Source organism: Lichtheimia ornata (genome assembly GCF_029851405.1).
Source record: "Lichtheimia ornata isolate CBS 291.66 chromosome Unknown scaffold00009, whole genome shotgun sequence".
In the NCBI taxonomy this organism is placed as follows: Eukaryota; Fungi; Mucoromycota; class Mucoromycetes; order Mucorales; family Lichtheimiaceae; genus Lichtheimia; species Lichtheimia ornata.
In genome coordinates this window covers 24,192-49,686 of record NW_026695329.1, presented here as the reverse complement: position 1 = coordinate 49,686, position 25,495 = coordinate 24,192, and the positions used below count along the sequence as shown (strand labels likewise).

At 43.5% G+C, this 25,495-nt stretch overlaps 12 protein-coding genes across 12 annotated transcripts; 2 read left to right on the top strand and 10 right to left on the bottom strand.

The window, feature by feature from the left end:
• Window positions 1–127: 127 nt before the first annotated feature.
• On the bottom strand, window positions 128–550 carry O0I10_002890 (uncharacterized protein; the record flags this gene model as incomplete). Its single annotated transcript, XM_058482967.1, has 2 exons — window positions 128–223; window positions 323–550. The coding sequence occupies 2 exons, from the start codon at window positions 548–550 to the stop codon at window positions 128–130; spliced, it is 324 nt and encodes a 107-aa protein (XP_058346056.1).
• A 461-nt stretch (window positions 551–1,011) lies between these two features.
• On the bottom strand, window positions 1,012–1,580 carry O0I10_002889 (uncharacterized protein; the record flags this gene model as incomplete). The annotated part of the gene is made up of 2 exons (XM_058482966.1): window positions 1,012–1,308; window positions 1,368–1,580. The coding sequence occupies 2 exons, from the start codon at window positions 1,578–1,580 to the stop codon at window positions 1,012–1,014; spliced, it is 510 nt and encodes a 169-aa protein (XP_058346055.1).
• A 1,991-nt stretch (window positions 1,581–3,571) lies between these two features.
• O0I10_002888 (uncharacterized protein) lies at window positions 3,572–5,639 on the bottom strand (the record flags this gene model as incomplete). Its single annotated transcript, XM_058482965.1, has 10 exons — window positions 3,572–3,667; window positions 3,735–3,769; window positions 3,826–3,965; window positions 4,027–4,183; window positions 4,249–4,588; window positions 4,649–4,967; window positions 5,031–5,229; window positions 5,290–5,354; window positions 5,423–5,527; window positions 5,587–5,639. The coding sequence occupies 10 exons, from the start codon at window positions 5,637–5,639 to the stop codon at window positions 3,572–3,574; spliced, it is 1,509 nt and encodes a 502-aa protein (XP_058346054.1).
• Window positions 5,640–6,412: 773 nt separating this feature from the next.
• O0I10_002887 (uncharacterized protein) lies at window positions 6,413–8,083 on the bottom strand (the record flags this gene model as incomplete). Its single annotated transcript, XM_058482964.1, has 2 exons — window positions 6,413–7,611; window positions 7,669–8,083. 2 exons carry the CDS (start codon window positions 8,081–8,083, stop codon window positions 6,413–6,415), a joined length of 1,614 nt encoding a protein of 537 aa, XP_058346053.1.
• Window positions 8,084–9,167: 1,084 nt separating this feature from the next.
• Window positions 9,168–11,333, bottom strand: O0I10_002886 (methylenetetrahydrofolate reductase; the record flags this gene model as incomplete). Its single annotated transcript, XM_058482963.1, has 7 exons — window positions 9,168–9,916; window positions 9,979–10,111; window positions 10,180–10,646; window positions 10,713–10,875; window positions 10,928–11,131; window positions 11,191–11,271; window positions 11,328–11,333. 7 exons carry the CDS (start codon window positions 11,331–11,333, stop codon window positions 9,168–9,170), a joined length of 1,803 nt encoding a protein of 600 aa, XP_058346052.1.
• A 1,642-nt stretch (window positions 11,334–12,975) lies between these two features.
• Window positions 12,976–15,312, top strand: O0I10_002885 (uncharacterized protein; the record flags this gene model as incomplete). The annotated part of the gene is made up of 5 exons (XM_058482962.1): window positions 12,976–13,171; window positions 13,227–13,403; window positions 13,473–13,811; window positions 13,869–15,143; window positions 15,206–15,312. 5 exons carry the CDS (start codon window positions 12,976–12,978, stop codon window positions 15,310–15,312), a joined length of 2,094 nt encoding a protein of 697 aa, XP_058346051.1.
• A 432-nt stretch (window positions 15,313–15,744) lies between these two features.
• On the bottom strand, window positions 15,745–16,523 carry O0I10_002884 (uncharacterized protein; the record flags this gene model as incomplete). The annotated part of the gene is made up of 6 exons (XM_058482961.1): window positions 15,745–15,810; window positions 15,868–15,966; window positions 16,039–16,045; window positions 16,102–16,225; window positions 16,310–16,326; window positions 16,387–16,523. 6 exons carry the CDS (start codon window positions 16,521–16,523, stop codon window positions 15,745–15,747), a joined length of 450 nt encoding a protein of 149 aa, XP_058346050.1.
• A 449-nt stretch (window positions 16,524–16,972) lies between these two features.
• O0I10_002883 (uncharacterized protein) lies at window positions 16,973–19,284 on the bottom strand (the record flags this gene model as incomplete). Its single annotated transcript, XM_058482960.1, has 5 exons — window positions 16,973–17,681; window positions 17,747–18,161; window positions 18,234–18,801; window positions 18,872–18,935; window positions 18,998–19,284. 5 exons carry the CDS (start codon window positions 19,282–19,284, stop codon window positions 16,973–16,975), a joined length of 2,043 nt encoding a protein of 680 aa, XP_058346049.1.
• A 638-nt stretch (window positions 19,285–19,922) lies between these two features.
• On the bottom strand, window positions 19,923–20,798 carry O0I10_002882 (uncharacterized protein; the record flags this gene model as incomplete). The annotated part of the gene is made up of 4 exons (XM_058482959.1): window positions 19,923–19,980; window positions 20,038–20,148; window positions 20,209–20,399; window positions 20,481–20,798. 4 exons carry the CDS (start codon window positions 20,796–20,798, stop codon window positions 19,923–19,925), a joined length of 678 nt encoding a protein of 225 aa, XP_058346048.1.
• Window positions 20,799–21,573: 775 nt separating this feature from the next.
• Window positions 21,574–21,933, bottom strand: O0I10_002881 (uncharacterized protein; the record flags this gene model as incomplete). The annotated part of the gene is made up of 1 exon (XM_058482958.1): window positions 21,574–21,933. The coding sequence occupies one exon, from the start codon at window positions 21,931–21,933 to the stop codon at window positions 21,574–21,576; it is 360 nt and encodes a 119-aa protein (XP_058346047.1).
• A 1,672-nt stretch (window positions 21,934–23,605) lies between these two features.
• Window positions 23,606–24,171, top strand: O0I10_002880 (uncharacterized protein; the record flags this gene model as incomplete). Its single annotated transcript, XM_058482957.1, has 2 exons — window positions 23,606–23,654; window positions 23,714–24,171. 2 exons carry the CDS (start codon window positions 23,606–23,608, stop codon window positions 24,169–24,171), a joined length of 507 nt encoding a protein of 168 aa, XP_058346046.1.
• A 135-nt stretch (window positions 24,172–24,306) lies between these two features.
• Window positions 24,307–25,227, bottom strand: O0I10_002879 (uncharacterized protein; the record flags this gene model as incomplete). The annotated part of the gene is made up of 7 exons (XM_058482956.1): window positions 24,307–24,360; window positions 24,419–24,524; window positions 24,585–24,643; window positions 24,696–24,749; window positions 24,805–24,887; window positions 24,949–24,988; window positions 25,051–25,227. The coding sequence occupies 7 exons, from the start codon at window positions 25,225–25,227 to the stop codon at window positions 24,307–24,309; spliced, it is 573 nt and encodes a 190-aa protein (XP_058346045.1).
• Window positions 25,228–25,495: the final 268 nt, after the last annotated feature.

The window sequence follows — 25,495 nt, the reverse complement described above, 5'->3', positions numbered from 1 at the left end:
GATTATCGATCCACACTACATAAATACCAACAACACCCCTTCTTTCGCCTACACACATCCCTCGTTGTACTACAAGTCAAATAGAAAAAATGATACGCCAGGTCTCTCTCTTTCTCTTTTATTATGACTACACCATCTTGTACGTGTTAAAGTCTTTGAGATTCTTGACGCTACGCATCTTCCACCAAAAGCGTGTGACAGTACTCGACCATAATGCAGATGCCTATTTAAATGTGTATAAGATGACTACTATAAACAATGACATTCGCACAATATGCGTATCAACTTGCCTCTCCCGCCGAATTGATGTACCACGAATTACAACCAGAATGATAACAATGATCGATCGCATGACAAAATGATGATCCTGATTATACACACGCATACCTCCTCGTTTCCAAACCATGGTCTCGAGGCCCTTTTTGATTGCTTGCACAAACTTGTCTTGAGCTTCTTGAGTGGGTTCACTAGCTGCTACCTTTTCCTTGATCACACGCTTGAGGCACTTGATTGTATAGTTGACTTGGATATACATGAATGATGATGCCATTATGTAGGAGTTTGCAACAACCATGTCACTTGAATTCATCATACCATTCGACCATTACGAGCACAGATTAACATAGATACGCAGGTTACTTTATGTTCATCTCTTTACAATACAGGCTTTACTTTAGCTACTGCCAATAAACCACAGCCACATTTCAACAAGCCCTTTGAAACTATCGAAAGTCTACTCATGGCCATGCCCCTTTTCATCAAAATCCACAAAAGGCCACAAGGAAATGTACCGTAGTGGTTGCAGCACAACTTCAAGTCACCATGATATCATATCGCTCGGGGTTATCCATATCACGAGCAATCGTTTATACTGTTTCATGATCCACATTGCTGCGCTATTTGATCGCATTCGTTTATTTGTGTTATCGATGCATGATATACAACTTATTAAGCAAGGGAAGGTTTATGTAGTAAGGAAAGAGACATAGCAAGTGAAGGAGGGGGTGCTTATTAATCCAACAAGTACGTGGTGTTTTTCAAGGCGTTGATGCAGTTGTCGAGGTCGCTTGTTGTATCTGCTCCCATTGCTGCGTTGCATACCCAAAGTATCACCTCAAGGTTCTCCGTATGGTGTTGTTGGAGACACCTTCCATAGCGATTGTGGATCCGGTTGAATGACAGCAATAGATACGGTGGTACCGTTGACGAATCGAAGCTGCCGACCATAAATGTTCTTGTACACATTCTCCCACTGTGTTCTGCAAGAGAGACCATTTCTTCATAGGAACATGTATCGCCGACCACTCGCTACAAGGCATTTGTTAATAAGGAATACAACCAACAAAGCTCCATATGTATCAACTTACATGTTTCTTTGCTCGCTCTTTGTCGCTTGAGACCGCTGAACTATACTTGGCACGCAATTTGAGGCGGTCTTCCTCTTGTAACGGCACGGCTTGGAAATCGTTGGGGGCTTGCTGTACTTCGCGAATAAATTCCTTGAACACTTCTTCTTTCATATCCCCTTTGGCACTAAGAACAAGAGGATAAGAATCATGCTTGGTGAGAATTTCATACATACGTACCAATTACATGCGATGCAAATAAATTGTACATACAACTTGATCAGGGTGTGATGATGATAAATGGGGATGAAGGTGGTCCAACGATGCGCTTCGTCGTTTGACAAGCTTGGAAAAATACCATTGATCTTTGGCAGTATTTGCACCTTCCCGCTCTTTCATGTACGCATGTAATGAAGGCTTCTTCTACAAGGTCATGAACCAGTTGGTGTTGCCCTTCGTCTTCGTATATAGCTTCACACTCCAGGTGTTTGTCAATATCATTTTCATGCAATGGGTTCCCACTCTCTTCAGGAATGTTTCATGCGTTGGTGTGTAATCTTTGTCATACTGCAACAATAAAATAAGGTCATCGTTATGTAATCTTGCTGAAGGCGTTGCTAGCGTCGTGGTAACTTACTGCATGAGCTGCCTTTAAGCATCGGATGTACTTGTGTCACCTACAAAGCGGTCCCAACAAATTCCTATCAGACTAGGCATCCTTATACCATATAGATGATAGTTACACCTACCACAAAGCTCCATCAAGGAACACAGCCACATGTCATTAGGCAGCAATGAGCACAGCAAGTGATGATAAAGCAATGATGTGAGCTATATAGATGAATGCATGAGTACCTCATTTTGGGGATCACATAATAAAGACTATCCTTGAGACTTACCAAAGGCCATTGATGATGATACAAGTAGTAGAAAGAAAGAGCGTGTGATAGTGTTGGTGACAACAGCCTTGTTTATAATGATTGGGCGTGGGAGTTGTTGTCATGATTGATTGAACTGATAAAGTGGTCATGATGTATCATCTTGGAGTACCAAGTCGAAGTGATGGAAAAGCAACAGCTGATAAATCCACTTGCTGGTTGAAAAGTTATTCCTCTTGTAGGTGACAGAAGTATGTCCTATAGAAAGCGATGGCTGGTCAATGCCGTAGTAGGAGCATCATCATGAATTCTAAATGCTTCGAATGCAAGTGATAAAGTGGCCATGTACATCCACCATGAATGTTGACCCCTTGGATTGATTCTCTTGAATACACTCAACCAAGGGAAACCCAATTCCTTCCATCCCATACACCAATATCCATATCCATATCCATGTCCATATGTCCATAAGAAGTTGTATGTATTGAAGCAAGTTGCTACGTGTAAATAAAGCTGCTGCTATACAATGGCTATCTGCTGGTCCATGCAAAAAGGATGTAAGACATGTTGCTGCACGTGACTTGAGATAATGGAGTAAAGACCTTGTGGAAGGCAAATACTGGAATGAATGCCGTTACGATTGGTCGTGGCAGAAGAGTGTGCAAGAGAAGATGGAGTGTCAAGGAATGAGGGTGTTGTAGTGGGATGTGTACGTGCCAAACCTGTCCATTCAGTGAAAGACAATCGGATCAACACAATTGCAGAATTGACATGATGGGTTGAAGCAGGACAATCGTTTGCAGGTGGTGGTTGTATACCTGAATGGAGCAACAGTTGAGGATGGGAGGGAGAGACAATGAGTGGGTGTAGGAAGAAGTGGCAGATCCTGACACATTTACGCACGAGCACGCCATCAAACATCAAAAGCCATCATCTATTTTCGGAACAATGGCCACACTTCTTCATCATCAAGCGATCATTCATGCACAACCACGTGTTGGTGTCATCTTTGGCTTCTTTCCCCTTGTATCATTGATAGAATAAAAACTTCCTCTCTTTGTTATATGTATCTCCCATCTTCGTACCCATTTTCACCACGCCCCAATGGTGTGCATCGTCTCATCATTATTTCCTTTTTGCTTTTTCATGCAACAGCTGCGCCATCATCCATTATTATTATGCGTTGCTATGGTGACCACATGTTGTTTCCATGCGAATGTTTCAAGGATTGGACATCAAAAGATATAAAAACCCCTCTTTCGCCTACACACATCCCTCGCTGTACTAAAGGTCGAGCAGAAAAAAGATACGCCAGGTCTCTCTCTGTCTCTCTCTCTTTTATTGCGATTACACCACCTTGTACGTGTTAAAATCTTTGAGATTCTTGACGCTACGCAACATCCACCAAAAGCGTGTGACAGTACTGGACCACAATGCAGATGCCTATTTGAATTTGTATGAGATGACTACTATAAACAATGACATTCGCATAATATACGTATCAACTTACCTCTCCCGCCGAATTGATGTACCACGAATTACAACCTGTATGATAACAATGATCAATGACATGGCAAATGATGATCCCAATGACACCATACCGCCTCGTTTCCACACCGTGGTCTCGAGATCCTTTTTGATTTCTTGCACAAACTTGTCTTGAGCTTCTTGAGTGGGTTCAATAGCTGCTACCTTCTCCTTGATCATACGCTTGAGGCACTTGATTGTATAATTGACTTGGCTATATACATGATGATGCCATTAGGAAGCTGCGACAACCGTGCCACTTGAATTCAACTTACCACTCCACCATCACCAATACCGAATTATGACCAAGGATGCTGGATGGACCAAGGATGACAAACAAGTTGGGGAAGCCATTCACTAGCACTGTTTTGTATGTCCCTGGGAATTTGTCTTTCCACATTTCATTCAAGGTTTCTTTGTGTGTTCCTTGTACTATAGTATCATTCGAGTTAGTCGGTGTGATGAACAAAGGCGATCATGGGAGAGCTCTTTTATACCTTCAAGATTGGCCAAGAAACCAGGCACGTCAAATCCAGTTGCCAATACAAGGATATCAAATTCTTGCTCTTTGCCATCCACTGTAGTGATGGTGCGTCCTTCGACTTTTTGGATGGATGTTGTCTCCACAGTGACATTATCTTGACAAAGCGCTTCGAGATAATCTTCAGAGGGTGCGATACGTTTACAACCCATGAGGTATTTTGGAATAAGCTTCTCCACGAGATCAGGTCGTCCTTGTCCTTCGATACGTTGACGCATGGATTTTGCAACTGAATTGGAATACCATCGAGCAAGGAAGCTCTTGTAATATCCAAAGACGACATAGCCAAGTTCACCCTATGGCATGATGATGCTGAATACCAATATCCAAATCCTCTCATCGTTATTTTTACTTACCACCCAATAAATGTACCAGCGATGAAGCAAAAGGATCAAAGGCATCCATCGAAACAGGAACTTTTTGAGCTTGGAATAATGGTATTGTTGACGCACACGCACCCAAGCAGGAGAACGTTGGTAGCTAACCAAGTGGGCTGCTTGTTTTTGAAGTCGTGGAACAGTTTGAACAGCGCTGGCACCACTTCCCACCACTGCCACACGCTTGTTGGTGAAATCAACAGAGCTATCCCAATCCGCTGTGTGCACAATGGGTCCTTGGAATCCAGTAAATTCTTTGGGTGTTCGGGGTACGCGAATGGTGCCGACACTTAGATACCTTTTGAATAGCGTATACATAATAAATACGATGGCACGTGATTCAATAGACAATGCAGCTTACATGCAATCAAAGTAATAGGTGCATGCTGCACCATCTAACGTGCTGTGCACATCCACCTTCCAGCGACATTCATCTTGAAGCCAAGTTGCCTTATCAACGTGGGTATTGAAAGAGATGTTGTCATACAAGTTGTGCTTTTTGGTGATATTCTTGATGTAATCATGAATCTCTTCGGAAGGGCTATAATGCTGACTCCAGTCTAAAGCACGCAGCTCGGTTAAAAATGGTTGAATAATGCGCGCATGTATTTATTACTTACCAGGGTTGGGCTCAAAGGACAACGAGTATAGATGGGAGGGCACATCACAAGCACAACCTGGGTATCTTGGAATTCCACATAGTTTAGTCGTTTGCGCTCAACCGTTTCACCCTATCTTTTACACGATGATTACCTGTTAAAGTGCCAAGTACCGCCTACTTCTTTGCTTTCTTCAAGTATTTGAGCGTCGATACCAAGCTCTTGTTTGAGTCTGATAGCTGCGCATATTCCGCTAAATCTGTAATAGTAGCCGTATGAGATGGTATCAATAGCACAGTTGATCGAATAAACCCTTACCCTGCCCCAATAATGCCTACGGTAGGTTTGCTCGTGTCGTAATAGGCAGCCATGAGGAGAGATTTTTTGAAGCGAAAAGAAAAACAATTATGCACGTTCTCAATACCCATGTGCTTATAAATCGTGTTGTGGGAAACATCTTATGTGATACACACGAGGTTACTAATACTTGTGTGTAAAAATGTATAGCATGGCAGGCAGGTGTTTACCTGCAAGGTTGTATATCATGCGTAGGCATCTGTTTCTTCCGGTTGCATATGCACACACACCACAGCCTCATGCCCATGATTGATGCAAACCAAAAATATGGTTGATGGATCCGAAGAGAGGCAACTTAAATTCTTGATTCTCATCCGTGCTTATCATGAGACCTCCTCACATCTCAGAATTAGGTTGTTGCTGTTGTTGTTTATAAAAAGTGAAAACGAAAGTGCCCTTCGGTCATTTAACGGAAGAAAAGGTGGGAACAACCGTTGCATTGAGATCGTCTGCGTCTCATGATAACATTTTAACCCTTCAGCGGCGCAGGTTCATTTGCTTCCACAAACATTGTAAGGTCCGGCAACTGGGATGACCTTTCTTGTATCACACAAGCATTGGTTTAGTGCCATTAGTTCTCTCACAATACATGTAACGCTCAAAGGTTGGGCACACGAATAGTCATTATAGGTAGCTCGCATATGCATACATGTACATAGTGTGGATGTTTGCCTCGTCAAGGAACGATGCCATGTACATTCGCAATCATTGATCGATGTCTGTGCATAATTGTGTAACGCAACACCATCTCTTAGTAAGAACATTCCCAAGTGCTTGTAAAGCAACTTTATTGAAGAAAATCATGCGAGCAAAGTAGTCTGTCCTTCCATGTTCTCGAATCTTGGTAGATGTTGGTCCCGATTTTCAATAGATCCATCTTGCCATTGATGCGGTGTGTTGAAAGGAATTCGTCAATGGCCACGTACTCGCTTGCCTCTCTGTATCCACTTGCATCAGGATAAAAGTGTAACCATTTGAGCCTATTGCATGTGATGCCGATAGTAGGAAGCAAAGTATACTCAACACGATCCATATCGTAAATGACAATCTCGCGTAGCCGATCCAGTTGCTGATGGCGCTTAAGAAGACGAGTAATGGGGTTGGTGGTGATATTGGCCATCCGTGCCAAATGCAGCGAGCGCAGGCCATTCGCTTGAATTGCATCCAAGGTATCATCCCCAACAACTCCATCCATATCCTCGAAATGAATTTGATCCAGATTGGGGCATCCACCGAGAAAGTGAATCAACTCTTTGTGAAGGGCATCGACATCAGCGTATCCATGGTGGTCGAGGCAGTATCCAGAGAGTGCCAAGCATCGTAGATTGAGAAATGAAGATAAGCTGCCAAGTTTTCGGATCAATGGTGGGTGAACGAATACACTATTCCCCAATACAAGCGTCTCAAGCTCATGATGGTGTTTCTCGATATAAGCAACGTGTTCCATAGCCTCCGTTTCCCAGTCATCAGCATCAGCGCGCAAGTACAAACTTTTCATGTTTGGGCGGTGCACAATGTCGTAGGCAAATAGTTTGTAGTCAAGAAATTGATCCTCCGTGATTGTTATTGAATCCAGCTGATGACAGTGACGAAGTAAAGTATCATGATCGTTGATCGACCTCATGTTGGTGCATCCAATTGCCAGCTTTTGTAAATTCGGCAGCCGTGGAACAATTTCCAAGACATCTCGTGAATATCGTATAGCTGTCACTTCCTGAAGAACCAAAGATCGTAGGTGAATGTGTTGAGTGATGCTGTGTATATCTTCGCTGATGTCTCCTGGGTCGTCATGACCCATCAGGGTCATTGTCAACCTCTTCAAGGATGGGAAACGTCGTATCACAGTTGGTAGAGTGGTGATGCAATCCTCAAAGATGTCCTCGTGATACCTTGATCTCACAAGTTGTAGATCCACAAGCGTTGGGCAGTGAACAGCGATCATCAATAACGTCGAGGGAGGGATGTGATATCGCGACATGATACGAACTAGCTATGACTCTTAGTATGGATCGAACATGTCATGAATAGCATCCATTTACTTACATGATTGCACTTGGTTACAGCCATGCTCTTCAAGGTAATCAAACATCACGTCAATTTCCTCCATTTCGTCGTGTTCGAATAGCTGCGTATTCGAGAAATCCAAGCTGACATATTGCAACATGCGACCCTCCTTGAAATACTTTTCAGCAAAGTAAGAGAACTCCTCATCAAGTAGGCCCTCCTCCAGTTCGTCCCAATGGAGCTCTCGCCAAAGAAATGGCCCGTTTAAAATGAGCTCTCTCAGATCGCGGTTGACACCCGTCAGCTGAATGAGCGTGCGATTGGGAAGTTTGTCAACGACGGCATGGAGAATCTCTGATGGAAGTCCTTGGAAGCGGTTTGTTGCTGGTAATTCTGGTGATGCTGGTTGTGGTGGTGTAGAATGCTGTGGGCTTTGTGTGTCAGGAGAAAGCATAGGGTCAACGAATGATTTTGACTTTGGGTGCATGAAAGAAATGGTAGACAACTCAGTTCATGGGTGACACACGCACACACAATGACCATCCAATGATGATAGGCTGATCAACAACAATCCAACGACATTATCTAGAGAGGCATTGATCGTAATCATACACGAATAACTAGGTGGGTTCACAAAGAAACAACATGCTTCTTTATCTTACGGCTAACAATGATTATCTATGCTATCATTGGTAGAAAGAAGTTCTTTACATGTGCTCCCTTAACTCGACTCTTTTGTTCAACCCCATTCCCCTTTATCTGGATACGAGAGCGCTTATTCATAAAGTACTTGAATTATTGAGCCCCTCCTTCATATTCTCTCATGAATACTATTGCAAAGATGTTCTCGGGGATACATGCTACGTATTATCATTGATTCGATGTGCCTCCAATAAACATACATGTCCATCGTGGTGCTGACCAGAGTAATTCTTTTGGATGGGAGGACGCTAATAAGATAGCCATGTACGCCGAACACCACAACTACTTTCTGGTAGCGTATATAAAAGACCTTCATCGCATCTTCAACTCATTCTTTGATGTACGATTCTGAAAGATGCTATGTATACATCAACAACCGACATCATGAGTCGCAACATCCAATGCAGCTCAGCGATTGATAATGTGATGAGTAATAAACATCCGACACGGATAATGGAAGCTCTCGAAATGGTAATTACCAGCAAACGTTTATTTTAGCTGCTGTCATAAGTGCCTTTACTTGCTACGCCTAATCTGGAAAATTGATCCTGTTTTGTGAGTCGTCCCACCCCCAAATGCCAGCCATTTTGATAAGATGAAACGTTCCTTGGTTTCGGTATGATGTAAAGTGGCATGTTGTACACTGGTTTCTGTTAGTAGCAACAACACGAGGATGAGCTTATTAGGGCCGTTGTTGTTGGACAAGAGAACAATGCACCCATCACGTAAAAATATGTATGATATGTAAAAGTGGCAAAGTTTATACACTTGTAAGGGGGAGATGAAGGGGGAGGTCATTATGAAGACAAAATACATTTACAACGTGAGAATAAAGATTAGGCAATGAGATCAAAGAGATGTTGCTTTTGGTTGGCAATTTGGTCTACCTCTAAGTCAAACAAACGCCAAATACCATTCTCGTCTTGGAAATCATTGTGGACGATATTGATGAGGTACCAGTTGTTCATGATATCCAAAATCATCTTGGCCGAGTCGCTTTCACGGTCATAAATCCGGGCCCATTCATTCCATAACTCGAATGCTTCATCCTTCCAGGCCATAAACGACATGGATTCAACAATGGTGGGTTGAATGACTTCAGCACCAGGGAATACGCCCCATGTAACAGCATTGGGTTGGTCGCCTTCTTGCATAATGTTGCTACGCAAATCACCCTTTCTGTTGACAGCATAGTAGGTCACTTGTGGGTTCTTGCTGATTTTGGCAGTCAATTGATCCAGCTGCTCGGGCGACACAAAAAACTCGAGATAGGCCTTTTGATACACATATCCATTTTTGGGACCCCAGCCATAGACAGGATGCGAGCTCTTGGCACCATTTACCGCGGGTTGAGAATTGATGGTAAGGAATCCAAGAAGATTGATAGCTGCCAAGCGCTGTCGGATAATCTGGGTTTCTGCTTCAAGCTGTTGTGCGCTCCATGGTATACCAGCTATAGATCCCTTACAGTATTTGGCGAACAAAAGTGCAATGTCATCGGTTGACGTTGGATGGCCCCACATCTTTAGACATTCCTGAGTTGGATACTTCAATGATACACCGTAACCATCCAATTCACCAAAAGCTATAATAGCATGTTGAGTACACACGTTGGATGTATTTGGTTATCATCATCGTGTCACTTACCAGGTGATCGCGAGTCGCCCCATCGTCCATTTGGAAATTCGTCCCACGATTCGGTGCGCTGGATATAGCTCTTGGTGCGATTCTTCCAAAAGATTGGGCGTACATTCTCTTTGGCACGCTTTGCTGTAAGTGACTATAGGAATCATATAGTAAGTACCACACACTATCATTATCGCCCCAAAGATCCTATTCCAAACTTACTGGGTTCCATGGCAACGGCTTGACATCCTCCATGGCCGGCATGAGATCAAGCTTTTCCAAAATAAGGCGTGTGCTTCGTTCAAGGTTGAAGGTATAAATGTGGAAGCCATTGATGCCAGCCTTGCGGAATTCGCGAATAAACTCCACCGTCAAATTGATACCATATTCCTTGACAGCAGCATCATCATCCTTGATAGGTTCAAGATCATCCCAAATCTTTTGCGGCACTTGGTTGTTGCTGAATGAGATCACACGCTTGAGACCATTGTAGTTTTGGATAGGGAAAATGCCAGGAAGAATTGGACATGTGATGCCGATATCGCGACAACGAGTGACGAATGTAGTGAATGCGTTGGTGTCGAAAAAGAGTTGTGTAATGATGAGATCTGCACCAGCATCCACCTTTTCTTTCAATCGACGTAAATCATCTTCTTTGTCAGGGTTGTCAATGTGTCCTTCGGGGTAACCTTAGAAACGCCATACACACATGCATTAGCAACTACCACCATTTTATCATGCAAACCCAACATTACCTGCAACACCGATACAAAAGTAATCACCATACTGCTTGCGAATGTAACGTACAAGATCCACTGCATGCTCAAAGCCATTGTCGCATGATTCCCAATTGAGTTGACCTTTAGGAGGATCACCACGAAGAGCCAAGATATTTTGACACCCACAATCTTTCGCAGCCTACACATTGATGAGATCCCGTATCCATGCAGCCAGCTTGTATCCTTGTTACCTTCAAGGCTTGATCAATCTTTTCAACGGGCATATTGGTACATGTCAAATGCATCATAGTCTCCAACCCGTATACAGCTTGTGCATTGGCGACCATTTCAGTAGTGAGATCGGCTGACGATCCACCAGCACCCCATGTCACGTCAATGAATTCGGGACCAAAGCGTTGCATACGTTCGATACGATCATACAAGTTTTGCACACCCTAACAAGGACATGAGTACACGCAATACGAGTGCTGATTGTCTCAAGAGTGGAGGGTACCTGAGGTGTCTTTGGAGGGAAGAATTCAAATGAATAAAAGAAACGACCTTCTTGTTCGGCACGTTGGATCTTGTCAATGACCTATAGAATGGGTGTGGTGAATGACCTGGGGGAGGATGAGGTGTCACCATTGTTACCTTCATAGTGTGCAGTGTGTGCGTGTGTGTGTAAGAGCGTCGTGTATTGAAAGAATGTAGTGGTGGTCCGAGCCTTGTGAAAAAAGAAATTGGGGCCACCACTCAGATTGATTGGTTCCTGGTTGAACGAACCATGGATGGAGCTAAATGTCATGCAGCAGCCATCGTCTCATCCCACGTTGTTTTGACATGCGTGGACTAGTTGCATATTCATGCTTGCAAACACCGATCTATGAGAATGATCATCCTCCATTATCCATTGTTGTAGTTTCTTTTCCTTTCTTCCGATAAATCGGGTTCTTCCATTATCAACATAAAGCGCCGATTGCCCACCCCACACATCCACAACCCGATATTGTGGTCCCATTTTCTTTTGCCTTCATCTGCAGGTGGCCTAAACACATGACACAGATTGTTTTGACATGACATGTATATTCTACAACTTTTCACACGCTTCATGTATCGCTTGTGCCCAATGTGACTCGATGCTTCCTTACTCCTCAAATGTCAAATAAACATGCTTACTACTACTACTACTATGCAACCATAACCATGCTTCCGATCGAGGTTTGGGATCGATCAATGTGATCCCGAGGATTGACAACAACATGTTAAACATAAAAGTGAGTCATCTGTTGGGAGCCAATGTGGTTCATTCAAATGCAAGAAAACAGCGACTCCAAGAACATTACTAAAAAAAGAAGATGTAAGGCACAACAAAGAAGGATGGGAAGAGGAGGTGTATACCGAGGAAATGGGTTTCATCACTCCGCAATCAGCAGCCGAGGTGTAATGGATGTATCGTTTTTGTTGACAAATGGCAACATGTGTCTCTTTTGGTGCATCACCTTATCGTGAGAAAGAATAATCAAAAACGATCAAGCGAGCGGGGAGAGGCGGGGCTGGTTATAGCGCACTGATAAAGAGGAGCAATATGTATCTCGCGTTGAAAGATGGCTCATGATGTGTGTGTGTCGGGTCACATGTACGAAACAGGCACAAGCGTCCATATAGGGAGCCGTTTTGTCATGTTGATGAACAATTGGACGAAATGTCAGCCATTCACCAATAGGATTGTCGCGTGCATCTCAGCCCGAGATAAGCGGGATAAGGCAGTATTTCGCCTTTTCAAGCCCTTTTCGCGAATAAGGGTCCTTTTTTTCGCACGCTTGTTTGGCAAAATTTGCAAATGTAGGCATTTTTGTTCGATCTCGATCGTGGCACATTTTACCCACGAAAAATGACAGCGAAAGGAAAAATAAAGAAGACAAGTGTAATCATGAATCATAGTAGGCGATTAAAAGGGAGTAGAGAGTATGTTTAAAATCATGGCTGCAAAAGCAGCGGATGGTGACACGCTTGAACAGACTCCGGTCGTCTCCCCTCTTTCTTACTCGCTCATGTTTAGCCATAATCCTCACCCCCCAACCCACCGTCCATCACCACCAACAATTCATGTTGCACAATCACATCGTAAAAGACATGCCTTTTCGAGCAGAAATTGCCGGATGCAGTTATTTTGTAGAAAGAATCAATCATGCACCATAGCTTGGACATATAAAATTGCCACATTTGAGTTTCCCCCTCGGACCATTTTCATCTTTCTTTCATCTCTATACTTGTTTAATTTGAACTTCACCCCCTTTCCATGAAAGAGTCAGAGCAACAGCCTCAAATCGTTGAGGAAAAGATCGAGTATGAAATCGACAAGAAGGAAGTCTTTTCTGAATCGAGCGAACAAATCGAGGTGCACGAGGATAAACCTCTCGGTCAATACGTTGTAGAAGAATGGCAATTTACATGGCGTGCTTCCGTTGTAGGCTCGCTACTTGGTTGCTTGATTGGTAAGCCCTATATGCATACCAATTCCACATAGGGGATAATTAACATGCATGGTAGCCGCATCCAACACCTATTTGGGTCTCAAAATCGGTTGGACATTTGGTGCATCCATGTTCGGTGCCATCTTTAGTTTTGCCATCATCAAACCATTATCACGTGTGCTGCCATTGTGGGCTGGCGGTGGTTACTTTGGTGCCAAAGAAAACGTTACAGCACAATCAGCTGCTACTACTGGTACGTTAAATACAACTCAAGGGTTGCATATACATGCATGTTTATTTATGATTATCCTCTTGTACATAGCTGGTGGTCTTTCAGCTGGTTTTGTTGCTGGTATCCCTGCCATGTATAAGCTCGGCCTCATGACTACACCTAAAGGTGATGCCGCAGCACTTGTATTGTTCACCATCTCTGCCGCTTTCTATGGCTTGTTCTTTGCTGTTCCCCTCCGCAAGCATTTTGTTGTCAACCAAGATTTGCCTTTCCCAACTCCACGTGCTACCGCCACAACCATCATTTCGCTCCATGATAGTATTGGTGGTGAAAAGGAAGCTATGAAAAAGGCAAAGTGGATGGCCATTTGGTTCGCCATTGCTTTCTTTTGGACACTCATTGCCCATTGGGTACCTTTCTTTGATACCAGTAAGTGTAATCCCTTTCCTTTGTATGGGTCGAAACTCATCACTTGCCATTGTATAGTTCACATTTTGTTCTGGATCGGCTATAGCACGGGTTATGAAAACATGGTCAGTGCTGACTTGGATTGGGGCTGGTACTACATGTTCGATTGGCCCTTCTTTGGTGCTGGTTTGATGACCCCCGGCTCCACTGTGATCAGCTTTTTCGTTTCATCCATTTTCATTTGGGGTATTATTGGTCCCACTCTTACAACCAAAGGCGTATGGACTGGCATGAGTGGCTTTAGCAGCGATGGCGATAGCGCACAAAGCTTCTTCTTATGGCCTGGTATTGCTCTCATGGTGTTGTCTTCCATTTGTGAATTGCTCGTGCGCTATGATACGCTATGGCGTGGTATCAAGGGTGGCTGTATCGAAATTTGGAATGGTCTCCGTTATTTGGCCCTCAACATCAAGGTCAAGGTGTTCCGTATAGGCACTGCTGAAGAATTGAACTTTGTGCCAGCAGCTGACGAGCTTTATTCTGCCGATGAATTGGTACCTACATGGTGGTGGTCATCCGGCGTTGTCGTTTCGATTATTTTCACATGTGCCATTATGGGTGAATACTTCCACATGCCCGTGTATCAAAGTATCGTAGCCGTCATTATTGCATTTATCCTTACCTTTGTCGGTATTCAAGCTGCTGGTGAAACGGATATCAACCCGACTGGTGCTGTTGGCAAAATGACTCAGCTCATTTTTGCTGGTATGCCTGCTGACAACGTTCAGCAAGTTCAAAAGAACAACTTGATGGCTGGTAACATCTCTGCTTCAGCTGCTGCACAAGCTGTTGACATGGTCGGTGATCTTAAGACCGGCCAAATTGTTGGCGCTTCTCCTCGTTCCCAATTTTTGGCCCAGGCGGTCGCTTCCTTCCCTGCTATTGGTATTGCTGTTGGCATGTTTATTCTCTTTGCTGAAGCATACCCTTGCGTCACATCTCAAGATCTTAATGCCCCTTGCGAATTTCAACTCGTATCCGTCACTGCTTGGTTGCAGGTCACCAAGCTACTTACAGGTGAAGCTGCTCCTCTTAGCAAGGGTGCTATTATCACCACTGGTGTTGCTGCTGGTGTCGGTTGCATCGCTCCCTTTATTCGTTTCTTCCTTGTCCCACAAAAGTATTGGCGTTACTTCCCCTCGTTTTCTGCTATTGGCATCTCCATGATTAATCCCTCGCCTGAAGTGCCATTCTCTATGTTCATTGGTTGGACCGCTGGTCAAATTTGGAAGAAAATTGATCCAAAAGCATACGATGATCTTATGCACAGCACTGCTGGAGGACTTATCGCAGGTATGTAGTAGAATCATTTTACTTCAATTTGCCCCAAATCTAACATTGGCATTCTCTTTTAGGTCAAGGTATCTCAGCTTTGCTAAAGGCAGTCTTCCAATTGGCTGGTGTGGAAGGCAATGTCATTGCCGCATCGTGTCCCTATGGCGATGTAAACAACTGTCCCTAATGTATTATATATACCTTTTTACTACAGTACATGTAAATATTCTTTATATACGAAGATCCTTATACTCAATACATATTTTGGTATTAACAAAGCACATCCTTTTATTGTTCATGTTGCATTTTTGGTATGTGTTGTTGACGTAGTAATGATGGGCTGTGTAATCGATGTACTTTATTAAGCAAGAGATGGTTGTAAAGAGATCAAGTACTAAGCTATGTCCGATCAAAAGGCTCATGTTCATGTTCATCAGCGTCCCATCCTCATCAAAGAACAAAAGTGGATGCTGTGATCCGCCCCCTGTTACCCAACCTGGCACGCATCCTTTTCTCAACCGTATCAATCATCCAAGTAATGCTGCAAGCCAATTGCGTGTAATACCATTTAATTGAGTATAGATTGTACCATGGGGATATGATCGTGTTGCACGCGGATTTACAACTTGGATTTCACAGTCAATGCTCTTAGCTGTTCATTTTGCTTGATGAAGGCGATGGCGCGCTAAGAGTGACAAGATAATTAAGTATGACCGATAATGAGCCTTTAGAATACACTTACATCACGTCCTCCAGCCTTCTCAAAGATGTCTTCGAGCTTTTGTGCGAGGATGAGATCACCACGAACCTTGATCTTGCCTGTCATATAGGCTTTTACGCCCTTTGATTTGGGTTAAGAAAGAATATCAGAATCGACCTGAATTGATTAGCAGTAGTAAGAACAACGACTTACAGTCATGCTACATATACATGTTTAGTACCAATGTATAACAATGATCCATGATCAACCACCTACCCTCCAGTGATAAAGTTGACGAGATCAGTGTCCTCGACTTGAATCTTGACGGTTCTAACCTTGGTCTTGGCAGCGTCCTTGGCCTTTTCTTGGTCGTTGGTGATGACAGGCATCGTATCCTTGCCTACAACATAGAGGACATTGATGAGATACAATGATCCAGCCTTGACAATGAAACCTATTCCATAAAAGGACACGCTTCACATACCTTGCAAAAGAATGTACCTAGCCATGAAATGAGTAACGTTGCTGATGGGAATGCCTCATTACAAGGTTGTTACATACCAAACAGCAGCTGCCTTTTTCTTCTTGGTGACAGTGACAATAAAGAGACCCTTAACAGCTGGGATAAGGTGGGGTTCTTCCTTGAGTTGTCGTTCAAGTTCAGGGAGCAAGAGATCGCTGGCAAGTGGAGTCGACATTGTGAGTTATTGAATGGAGTTCGAGTAGTTGGATTGCTGTTGGGGTTGAAGGTTTAAATATGCTGGGCGTTGCACAAGATGAGAAAGAGACGACCAAGACATTGGGGAGAAAGCTGACAGCAATCGGCATGTGAAATTTTACTGTGGGAAGCTGCTGTGCATTAAAATGTGGGGTAGCCATAAGCTATGCTCGGCGAACCCCAAGGCTTGCACAAATGCTATACGATTCATGGGAAAGACATTCTTGTCTAGCAACACATGCCTTCATTACTTTATGGCGCTTTTTACATGATTCAATTACGTGTCCCTGAGGATAAATCGCCAATGGAAATTTGGGGTGCCGATGAACATCCAAGTGTTGGACAATCGACTTTGTGTCAAGTAGGTAGTAGATGGGACAGCAGCCAAGGATGCCAATAGTCTCTCAACCTTTATTGTTTATTCATCATTTACAACTTGCTATTTGGTTTATAGACGTGGGGCTTGATGTATTCCTCGTACATATCCACTACTTGAGTCTGATTCAAAGGCTCTAGCTCAGCCATCTTGGTCATGCTTTCGTACACTTTTCCATCATATCGTCCAAGGGCAGAATGAAGATAATAATCAGGCAATGCAAACGCGTCTACAAGCGCCACCGCATCATCTCGAATCTTTGAAATGTAATCCAATACAAGCTTCCTTAGGGATTTGCCTTGAGCACTTGTAATGTATCCTGTCAGCATGAAATCTGCAAGCTCTTGCTCCATCATATGCAATGCAAATAGACGCGCCAATACTGATAACACAGGCTGTAGTTGCTGGTCCGCTTGGCGAATGCCGACAAAAAAGCTGCGAACAAGCATATATTGACAATGAGCACGTGACACACGATTAACTTCGACGAGCATGCTGTTCCAAGATCGCCCTTCATGATCCAATTGTTCCACCAGCTGTGCTGCAAAGTAAGCTGCACGATACCCAAATGCATTGAGTATCACTTCAGGATTGGTCAAGTCGTCAGCGCATGTCGCTTTGGGATCTTGCAAGTATTGCATCAAATAGGTCACAGTCATGTTGTGCTCGGATGGAACAGCTTTGCCTGCCACCACGTTGCGATACGTCTTGCATATATAACGCGATGTTTGATGCGTGAGGATGTAATTATCACCTTCAAAGCTATATACATCCATGATTCATGAGATGATGTTATGCACAACAATGTATCCAAATCCCAAACTTACGTGACATTAGGAACATAGTCCTGATAAAAGCTACCGAGACCAGAAAACATGCTGTATCCATGACCACCACATGCACGTCGACATTCCTCTACTGCATTTACAGCCATTGTCGTTGTCAAAGATTTGAGACCGGATGAGCTTGCATGCAAGTCTGCTAGTAGTCCATAGTCGCCTTGCTTCATGGCTTCTTGATTCAGGTCGTACAGACGAAGCATTTCACGGCCAGTGAACAATAAAGCATAAGCACCTGCTATAACGGGGAAGAGCCGATATTGCTGCATTGTGTAGTCGATGACAGGAGTTTCAATGACCTCTTTGCCCCACTTTTTTGGTTCAGCAGCATCCACAAATTGACGGCGAACAGCCGAATAACGCACTGCAACAGTGGCTGCACGTGCCATAGCAAAACGACTTCCTATTGCAAACAAAGAAAAAAAAGTCTAAGCACAAGGGCATCCTTTCACCTATACACAATAAATGTACATACCTGCAACAATGTTTGCTCGAATAAAGACCATGGTGCCATAAGAAAGACGTGCATTGGGCGGCTTGATGTATTCACCAGTTCCTGGTTTGACTTGAGAAAACTTGGCAAGAAGCGAGATATGAGGTACACGGAAATGGTCAAAGAGGATAAAGCCATTGTCATTGCTGTTGTATCCCAACTTCGGTCCAATGTCGCCCACCGTAATACCAGGCAATGGCCTATGATCCCTGAGACTTCGGATTTGGAAACAAAATGGGTGTGGGCCATGATCCTTGCCATGAATGATAAGCCGAGCCATCAAGACACAATGAGTGGCGCTCTTGCCTAATCCACCAATCCACCATTTGGATGACGTAAGGTGTGGCGAATGGATCTCGAATTCGTTGTCCTCAGGGATGTAGGTAGCTGTCGTCTCCAAACCACGCACATTGGATCCATGACCAAGCTCAGTTTGTGCATAGCAACCAATGATCTCAAGTCGCGTCGCAGGCTCATAAAACAATTTACGTTGCTCGTCGTTGCATTGATTGCGCAAGGTTGTCATAAACATGCTGTGATGTACTGAGAACTACATGAAAAACCCCACAATGAGCCATTGCTGCCTATCACCATATACCCACCCTATCCTTATTTCATACCGGTGAAACGCCATCATAAAGAAAATTAGCCATGCTTCTATCCATATCATCCCATCCATGCTCGCTACATATAAAGAAAGTTGAGTACATGATTGGTGTAACAAAAAGGGACATTCAATTACATACGTAGATAACTGACGGATGCGCTTTTCTTTGGCGTAAGCTTGTCGCATTCCTTCGTAGCGATTCTGGTAGTAGCGCATGGTTTTGTCGAATGCCGGATCCTTTTCGATGACAGCAAGCACCTTATGCATTCTGTCGAGCCACCCATCTGGGTAGATGAACTTGGTCATTGAGTCTACATTGAAGCTTGATTTCCTTCTCTCTGCTGCAAGAAGGTCGACACCAGAAGGGGACTTGGGTGCAAGCGGAGGAAAACGAGTAGGCTGATTATTGTTGTCAGCAGCGACCATGATAGTTATTGCTACGGGTAAAGCAATGGAGACGATCCCATGCCGTTTTGTTTATTTATACAGGTATCCCTTACGCCAAAGTCTTGTGAGCGATGAGAAAATCCTTTACATAACGTGGATAGGCATTTGTGTACCATCACTACCTATATGGACCTGCCAACTGCCCACGCTCCGTTTCCATGACACATCCACAATACCGCCCAATGCTGGTAACCCACTCAGTGTATCCTGCTTGTTCCATCAATATCACAACTATTATAAAATATGAAGATCATTCATCCATCAATCATCCAACACTACTTTTCGGATGTCCTTGAGTCATACGCTTTCATATTCGCATTGTGATAAACATCAGTATGGGTCTACAGTCCCGTGGGTATTGAACGACTAAGAAAATGTACACGATTGGATTGTGTGACACGGTCCCTGAAGTAATGACAAGCTGCTGCGAATAGCATCCTTTGCATGATAAAATAAAAAGCTGCACGTGAATCAAGAATGAGAAGCACGTGTGAGTGTGTTTATAAACAATGGTACCGTTTTTTGGAGGAGACGTGTACAGGATATGCAAGACTAGGATGATGCAAGTTGGGTGAAGGAGGAGGAGTAGGAAATAGTGAGATCGTCTAGATGGGGAATTACTTGGAAGCAACCTTTTGCCATTGGGAGGTAACAGCCAACCAAGAGGTAGTCATACTAAAAGTGAGAGATTAGGAAGGTTGCACAACCGGGGAGAATTTGTAAAAAACTTACCCAGCAAGACCAACGATGCCTTCATCGAAACCGATAATGTTGAGACCAGCAACAGGGATGATGGCATCCACAACATCTTGCAATAATTGCTTGTGAAGTCCCTTCTTTTCCCTATTGACTCTTGTTTAACATACAACGTCCTCCCCTTGTCATCCTCTTTTCTATACTTACTTGACAAGAGCCTTAGCATCGGCTTCGGGAGCCTTCTCGTTCTTGTTAAGCATGGCTTCACGAACGTGCAATCCACGCAACTTGTGGATACTGGTGATGATGGACATAGTCAATGCAAACAACCAGCATTTGAAACCAAGACGTTGAATGTCCTTGATATTGGAGAACTTGTAAAACTTGATAGCATTGGCCTATATAGACTTTGTGTGTGAGTTCACCACTGCCTCTCCCCACCATCTCTTCTTTGCCGCCACCACCCCCATCATACATACCAAATTGAGAGCTTCGGTACCATAGTAGAAGAACATGCCAACCTGCTTAAGCACGCTGGTAGCACGCACAACTTCATCTTGGATGCTCATGCTCTTGACAGCAGTGGTGGCGAATTCAACTTGCTTAAAGAGACGGAAGAACTTGCGAGCGTTACCGATATGGCTCTTGAGATCATTCCAACGTTGAATAGCCTCCTTGGGTGCACCGCTACGGAAAAGATAAAAGGCATAGAAGCGAGCAAAGTATTGAACGAGACGACAGGCCTTTTCACGACCCGTAGTGGTTGCAAGGAAACGGTTAAAAGTGTCAACGGACATGGTTGTGTAGTGAAAGAAGAGGTGAAAGAATGAAGAAGCGGGGTGAACACTGAAAAAAAGACAGCAACCAAAACCGAATGTGATGATCATATGCGTGCTGACAAAACTCTCTCGTCGGGTTTCAGATATTGTGGAAGGGTCCGATTTTGGTGCGTCATCTCCACGTTTTCAGCTGAAAGTGATGCTGGTGCACAAGACTTGTCAAATGCCGCGTGCTCTTGTTGTTGGGAAACTTTTCTTTTGTGTACCCTCCATCATCACCAAGATCAACATTGTTGAATTTTATGTTTGGTGCCTGATCTTTTTCATTTGGCGTCACACGAACACCTATTGTTTGGCATTGAGAGAATAACACACTTCATAATGGCCACAATTAAACTTAGCTTGGAAGAGTGTGTTCCTTACTTGGCATCTTGTATTTCTCACTTTGGCATGCCTGTCATTTATGCATGGCGTCCCTCTATTCTCACTTATGGCTAATACAACATTATAATCTTTGGCAACAATCATTATCATAACGCATGAGGATGAATGAATAAATACTACTATACAGCACACAATAAATAGATTTACAAAGGATACAGCAGCTAACATAAGGCTACGTATTTGAAAGCTATAACAATAATGTACGTCATGCGGCACCACGCCTTTGTCGCTTACGATCGATTGCTATGGGCTTCTCGCCATTCACAAGGATCTTCTCCCAATCGTGACAACTGACAGGGGCCTCAGGTGCCTTTACTTCTTTGCATCTTCTCAAAATCCGCTCCACAGCTTATTGACCCATTGAATCATCCATCGATTCGAACGACCTCTCAACAGAGTCTTCACGTAGATAGTCGTGTTCATCGCATAACATCTCGATTTCAATCCACTGCTTCTCCAACATTGCTGCAAATCGTACACAGTTGATTGTTGCCTTTTGTTTCAATGACAACATGGCCATGAGTACTTGTGCTGCTGCAGCAAGGTGTCCACTCACCGGCGGGATGGTAACATGTCTCTTCACAAAAGATAGAATCAAATTTTGTCGACGATCCTTGTGCCATAGATTATCAGATAGATTCCCTTCCATTGGCAAGTCATAGCTTCCAATTCCTTTGCCAGCGTTGTCGATCCAAGTTTGCTCTTCCATAGTTGCAGCATATGGTTACGCAGCTTTTTGGCTTTGCTGGTATCATTTTTGGTGTCTCCATGGCTGGGTTTTTCCTCAGATGACAAGTAATCCGATCCATCGTTCAAGTTTCGTAAGATGAAATCCAAACGTTGCTGTGCCAAAGGGAAATCGGTATATCAACACCATGCGGGCTGTATGTAGTACACCTGATTCAATTTTGCAGATGATCTTTGGAGGTAGCTACATCAAAAGGAATGTAAGGTTTGTATTTCATCAAGCGAGATGATTAGGTTTTACCTTATTAAATGAGCCAAAAACACAATGGCAACAAGGAAAATGGGAGTACGAGGATAACAATGAAACCTTAACGATCGTCCAAATATGAGTACATGGATCATCCACAAAGAGGCATATCCACCATGGTACTTACCAAGGGATTTGAAGGTGTCAGCAATCAAAGAGTGATACGATAATGGAAAGAAAGAGATGTGTAGGAGTAGAACGATGGGCGACAACATTCATCTTGTTTATAGCTGCATGGTGGGCGTGGGTACTTCTGCGACCACAAAGAGTGATAAAATGGCTGTTAAGAATGGTGATGAGCTGATAGATCGATGAGGAGCCTTCACAGAGAGCCTTGGTGTGATTGATTGTGCATGCATAAATAAGGTCATCCAACAATGTCATCACTCAAATCAGTTTTTGCTGTGCTCAAGTTCCACGAAATATGACGCTGTTCGAGAATGTCCATGTACGTCTTCGTTTCAAAAAAAAAGTCGTTTGCATCTTCGTAATCGATAAGCATAGTGCACAAGCGTAAATGGCCTAGGCCACAACATCTCCCGCATGAGGGTGAAAGAACGGCTTCCTGAAGAAGTACTACGCGCCAAGCAAACATTAGGAAAAATCCAATAGAGCTGCTTGCATAATGCCCCAACACGAAAATTGGTCCATACTTACAATGGGGTAATCCAGCAACCAAAGCTTTTCAAGCAACTTTTACCACCCGATCAAAATGCCTCACTTTGCGATTGGCTTGCTATGAATCGAAGATAAGATAGTGAGCAGCATATCACTTGGAGTAACGTATCCACCAGGCTTACCATCACATTGGCTGTAATCACACATCCATATTCGGCGCAAGTTGAAGATTGCTGCAATCATCAAATGGCCCTACTCACTGAGTTGAGCCTACTACTTTTCATATATGGAGTCATTGGATTAGATATCTCTTTGCATCATAGGTTAGAGTAAATAACGTACATGTGACCCGAGTATGTATGTAAGGTTTATCGATAGGTTGTTGATGTCATGCAGTAATAATGGGGCTGTTGTGATATGACGACGATAGTAATCGATTCGAAGGAGGCGGCACTTTTAATAACCTGCAATCATTATCGATATAAATGTGGCTGTGAGAAAACAAGGAAGGTAACAATGAACCGATCAGCCATTTAGAGAGTCCCACTTACATGATTCCTTTCAAAGTGCGGGGTAAATGAAGGAAGGGCTAGCATCCACGGACAATTACGGAATCTATTTGCTCCCGAATTTCCCCTGCATCAAGCTCTTTTCTCCTTGGCTGTGGCAATCTCGGAAAAATGATCCGTGTCATGTATATAATACGCATTGACTTTTTTGCACATCCTTTTTGGTACCTTTCAATCTCTTTTTGCATGCAACCAACATCATGGATAAAACCATCATCATCCCTCATGACGCATCCTCGCTCCAGCCTGGTATGCCGATATCCACATAGCACGAAGTAATCATATCAATACGAATTAACTGGTGACAGATTATCTCCAATGTGATGCCATCCATATCCCATATACCGAGGAATACCATGAGAATACCAAGAAACGAAGATCCTCCTCTCTTTTGTCGTTGCATCTTAGAGAATCCAGTATCAGCAGCAGTAGTGATGATGAAGATGGTGTCTCACTCTCCTCTTCCACCTCCAAACGTATCAAGAAGATCTTGAATGAAGTCGAGAAACGAGCAAACCACACAGCTTCTGAACAAAAGCGACGTAACACCATCCGTGCAGCACTCAATGACATGACCCAACTTGTGCCTGGTCTGCAAGAATCCAATATCAACAAGAGCACCATCCTTTTCAAAGCTGCAGAATACATCCATCACTTGAATCGTCGCAATCGTCGCTTAAGGGAACGGATAGCTGAACTCCACCACAAAGCAGGGTACCCCTCACCCTATCCAAGCATCAATGTCCCCGCCGATCAAGAAATATGACATACCCATTATCGATGATGATGATGATGATGATCCAGCAAATATTTACATTGTTTATAGCAAATGGGTTGAAAAAAGGTTGAGTGATGAGAGAGCGAGAGCAAAGGGAATGTGGCTGGAAGCTGACGATGATAACTATGATGTTGTTGGATATCGCGATGGCTCAAGTCGGTAAAGAGAAAGTTGATTCTAAGAAAAATGATGATGTTGAGCATGCAATATCGACCCCATCCTTATCCACAATTACCCGTTGGCTTTGCTTGATAACATCCTTGCTGTGTAAAAGAGCATTCAGGCACTCAGTGACCTTGTGCTTGGGTAATTTTGTCTCCTTGACCATAGTTGGCATGTTCCTTTGTGTTCATTGTGTCAATTTCAGATAGCTACACGGGTAAGTTTGTTTGTATACTTACACGCCATCAGGGTGTTTGGCGAGGGCCTTGATGACATTCTGCATGTTGCGAGTATGTTCCTGAGAGATCGGTTAATGTCCATCCTTTTATGAAGCAATGGGATCCACTCACTGTTTGCTCTCGGAACTTTAATGGAAGATGTTGAATGATCACGCTTGGATTGATCTAATGATCGTGTTAAGATATAGGCAGATGTAGTATGCAAGCCATTCCTCCTTACCTTGACAAGGAACTTGGTGCCTGATGTTGTTTGTTTCTGTGCTCGTTGCTGGAATCGAGGTATCTTTGATGATGAAGATTGGGCTATGCTCACAGCATAAAACGTCAACAAAGGAACAACATGGATACATAGACAACTACTTACCTGGTTGTTGAACAAGTTGGAACGAAGACTTTACGGGTGCCTAGATAAAACAAAGGACGTGTTAATCTATAGCGATTGTGGTGGTCGTGATGGAGGTATTACTTCAGGCCATTCGAGCGATGTGGACGTTGCTTGCATGCCAAATAGAAAAGCCCCAAATGCCTTGTTGAATCGGATCAGGGAGTCGTTCACGTCGTTCAGATCCTCCATTTGCTTATGTAGATCTCCAAACTTGTCGCCAAGTTGGCCCAAGGACTCTGCCAGCGATTCGAAGCTCATGGGTGTGAAAAGTAAAGAGAGAAAGAAGAGGCCGACATTTGATTGTGTACCACGCGGTGTTACTCCTGGATCGATGCATGAGAGAGAAAATACGTAGTCATTATGCACCCAACCAAGTACCATGTAAAGAACGTTTTGGATCGAGATACAATCGAGATACAATAAAAGGACGTAATCATTGATTGCCTTTTCTCATCAAGTGAAAGACATGTGGTAGTGATAGTGATAGTGATAGACTTGTTATTGGATGATGCCACGAAAATAATGT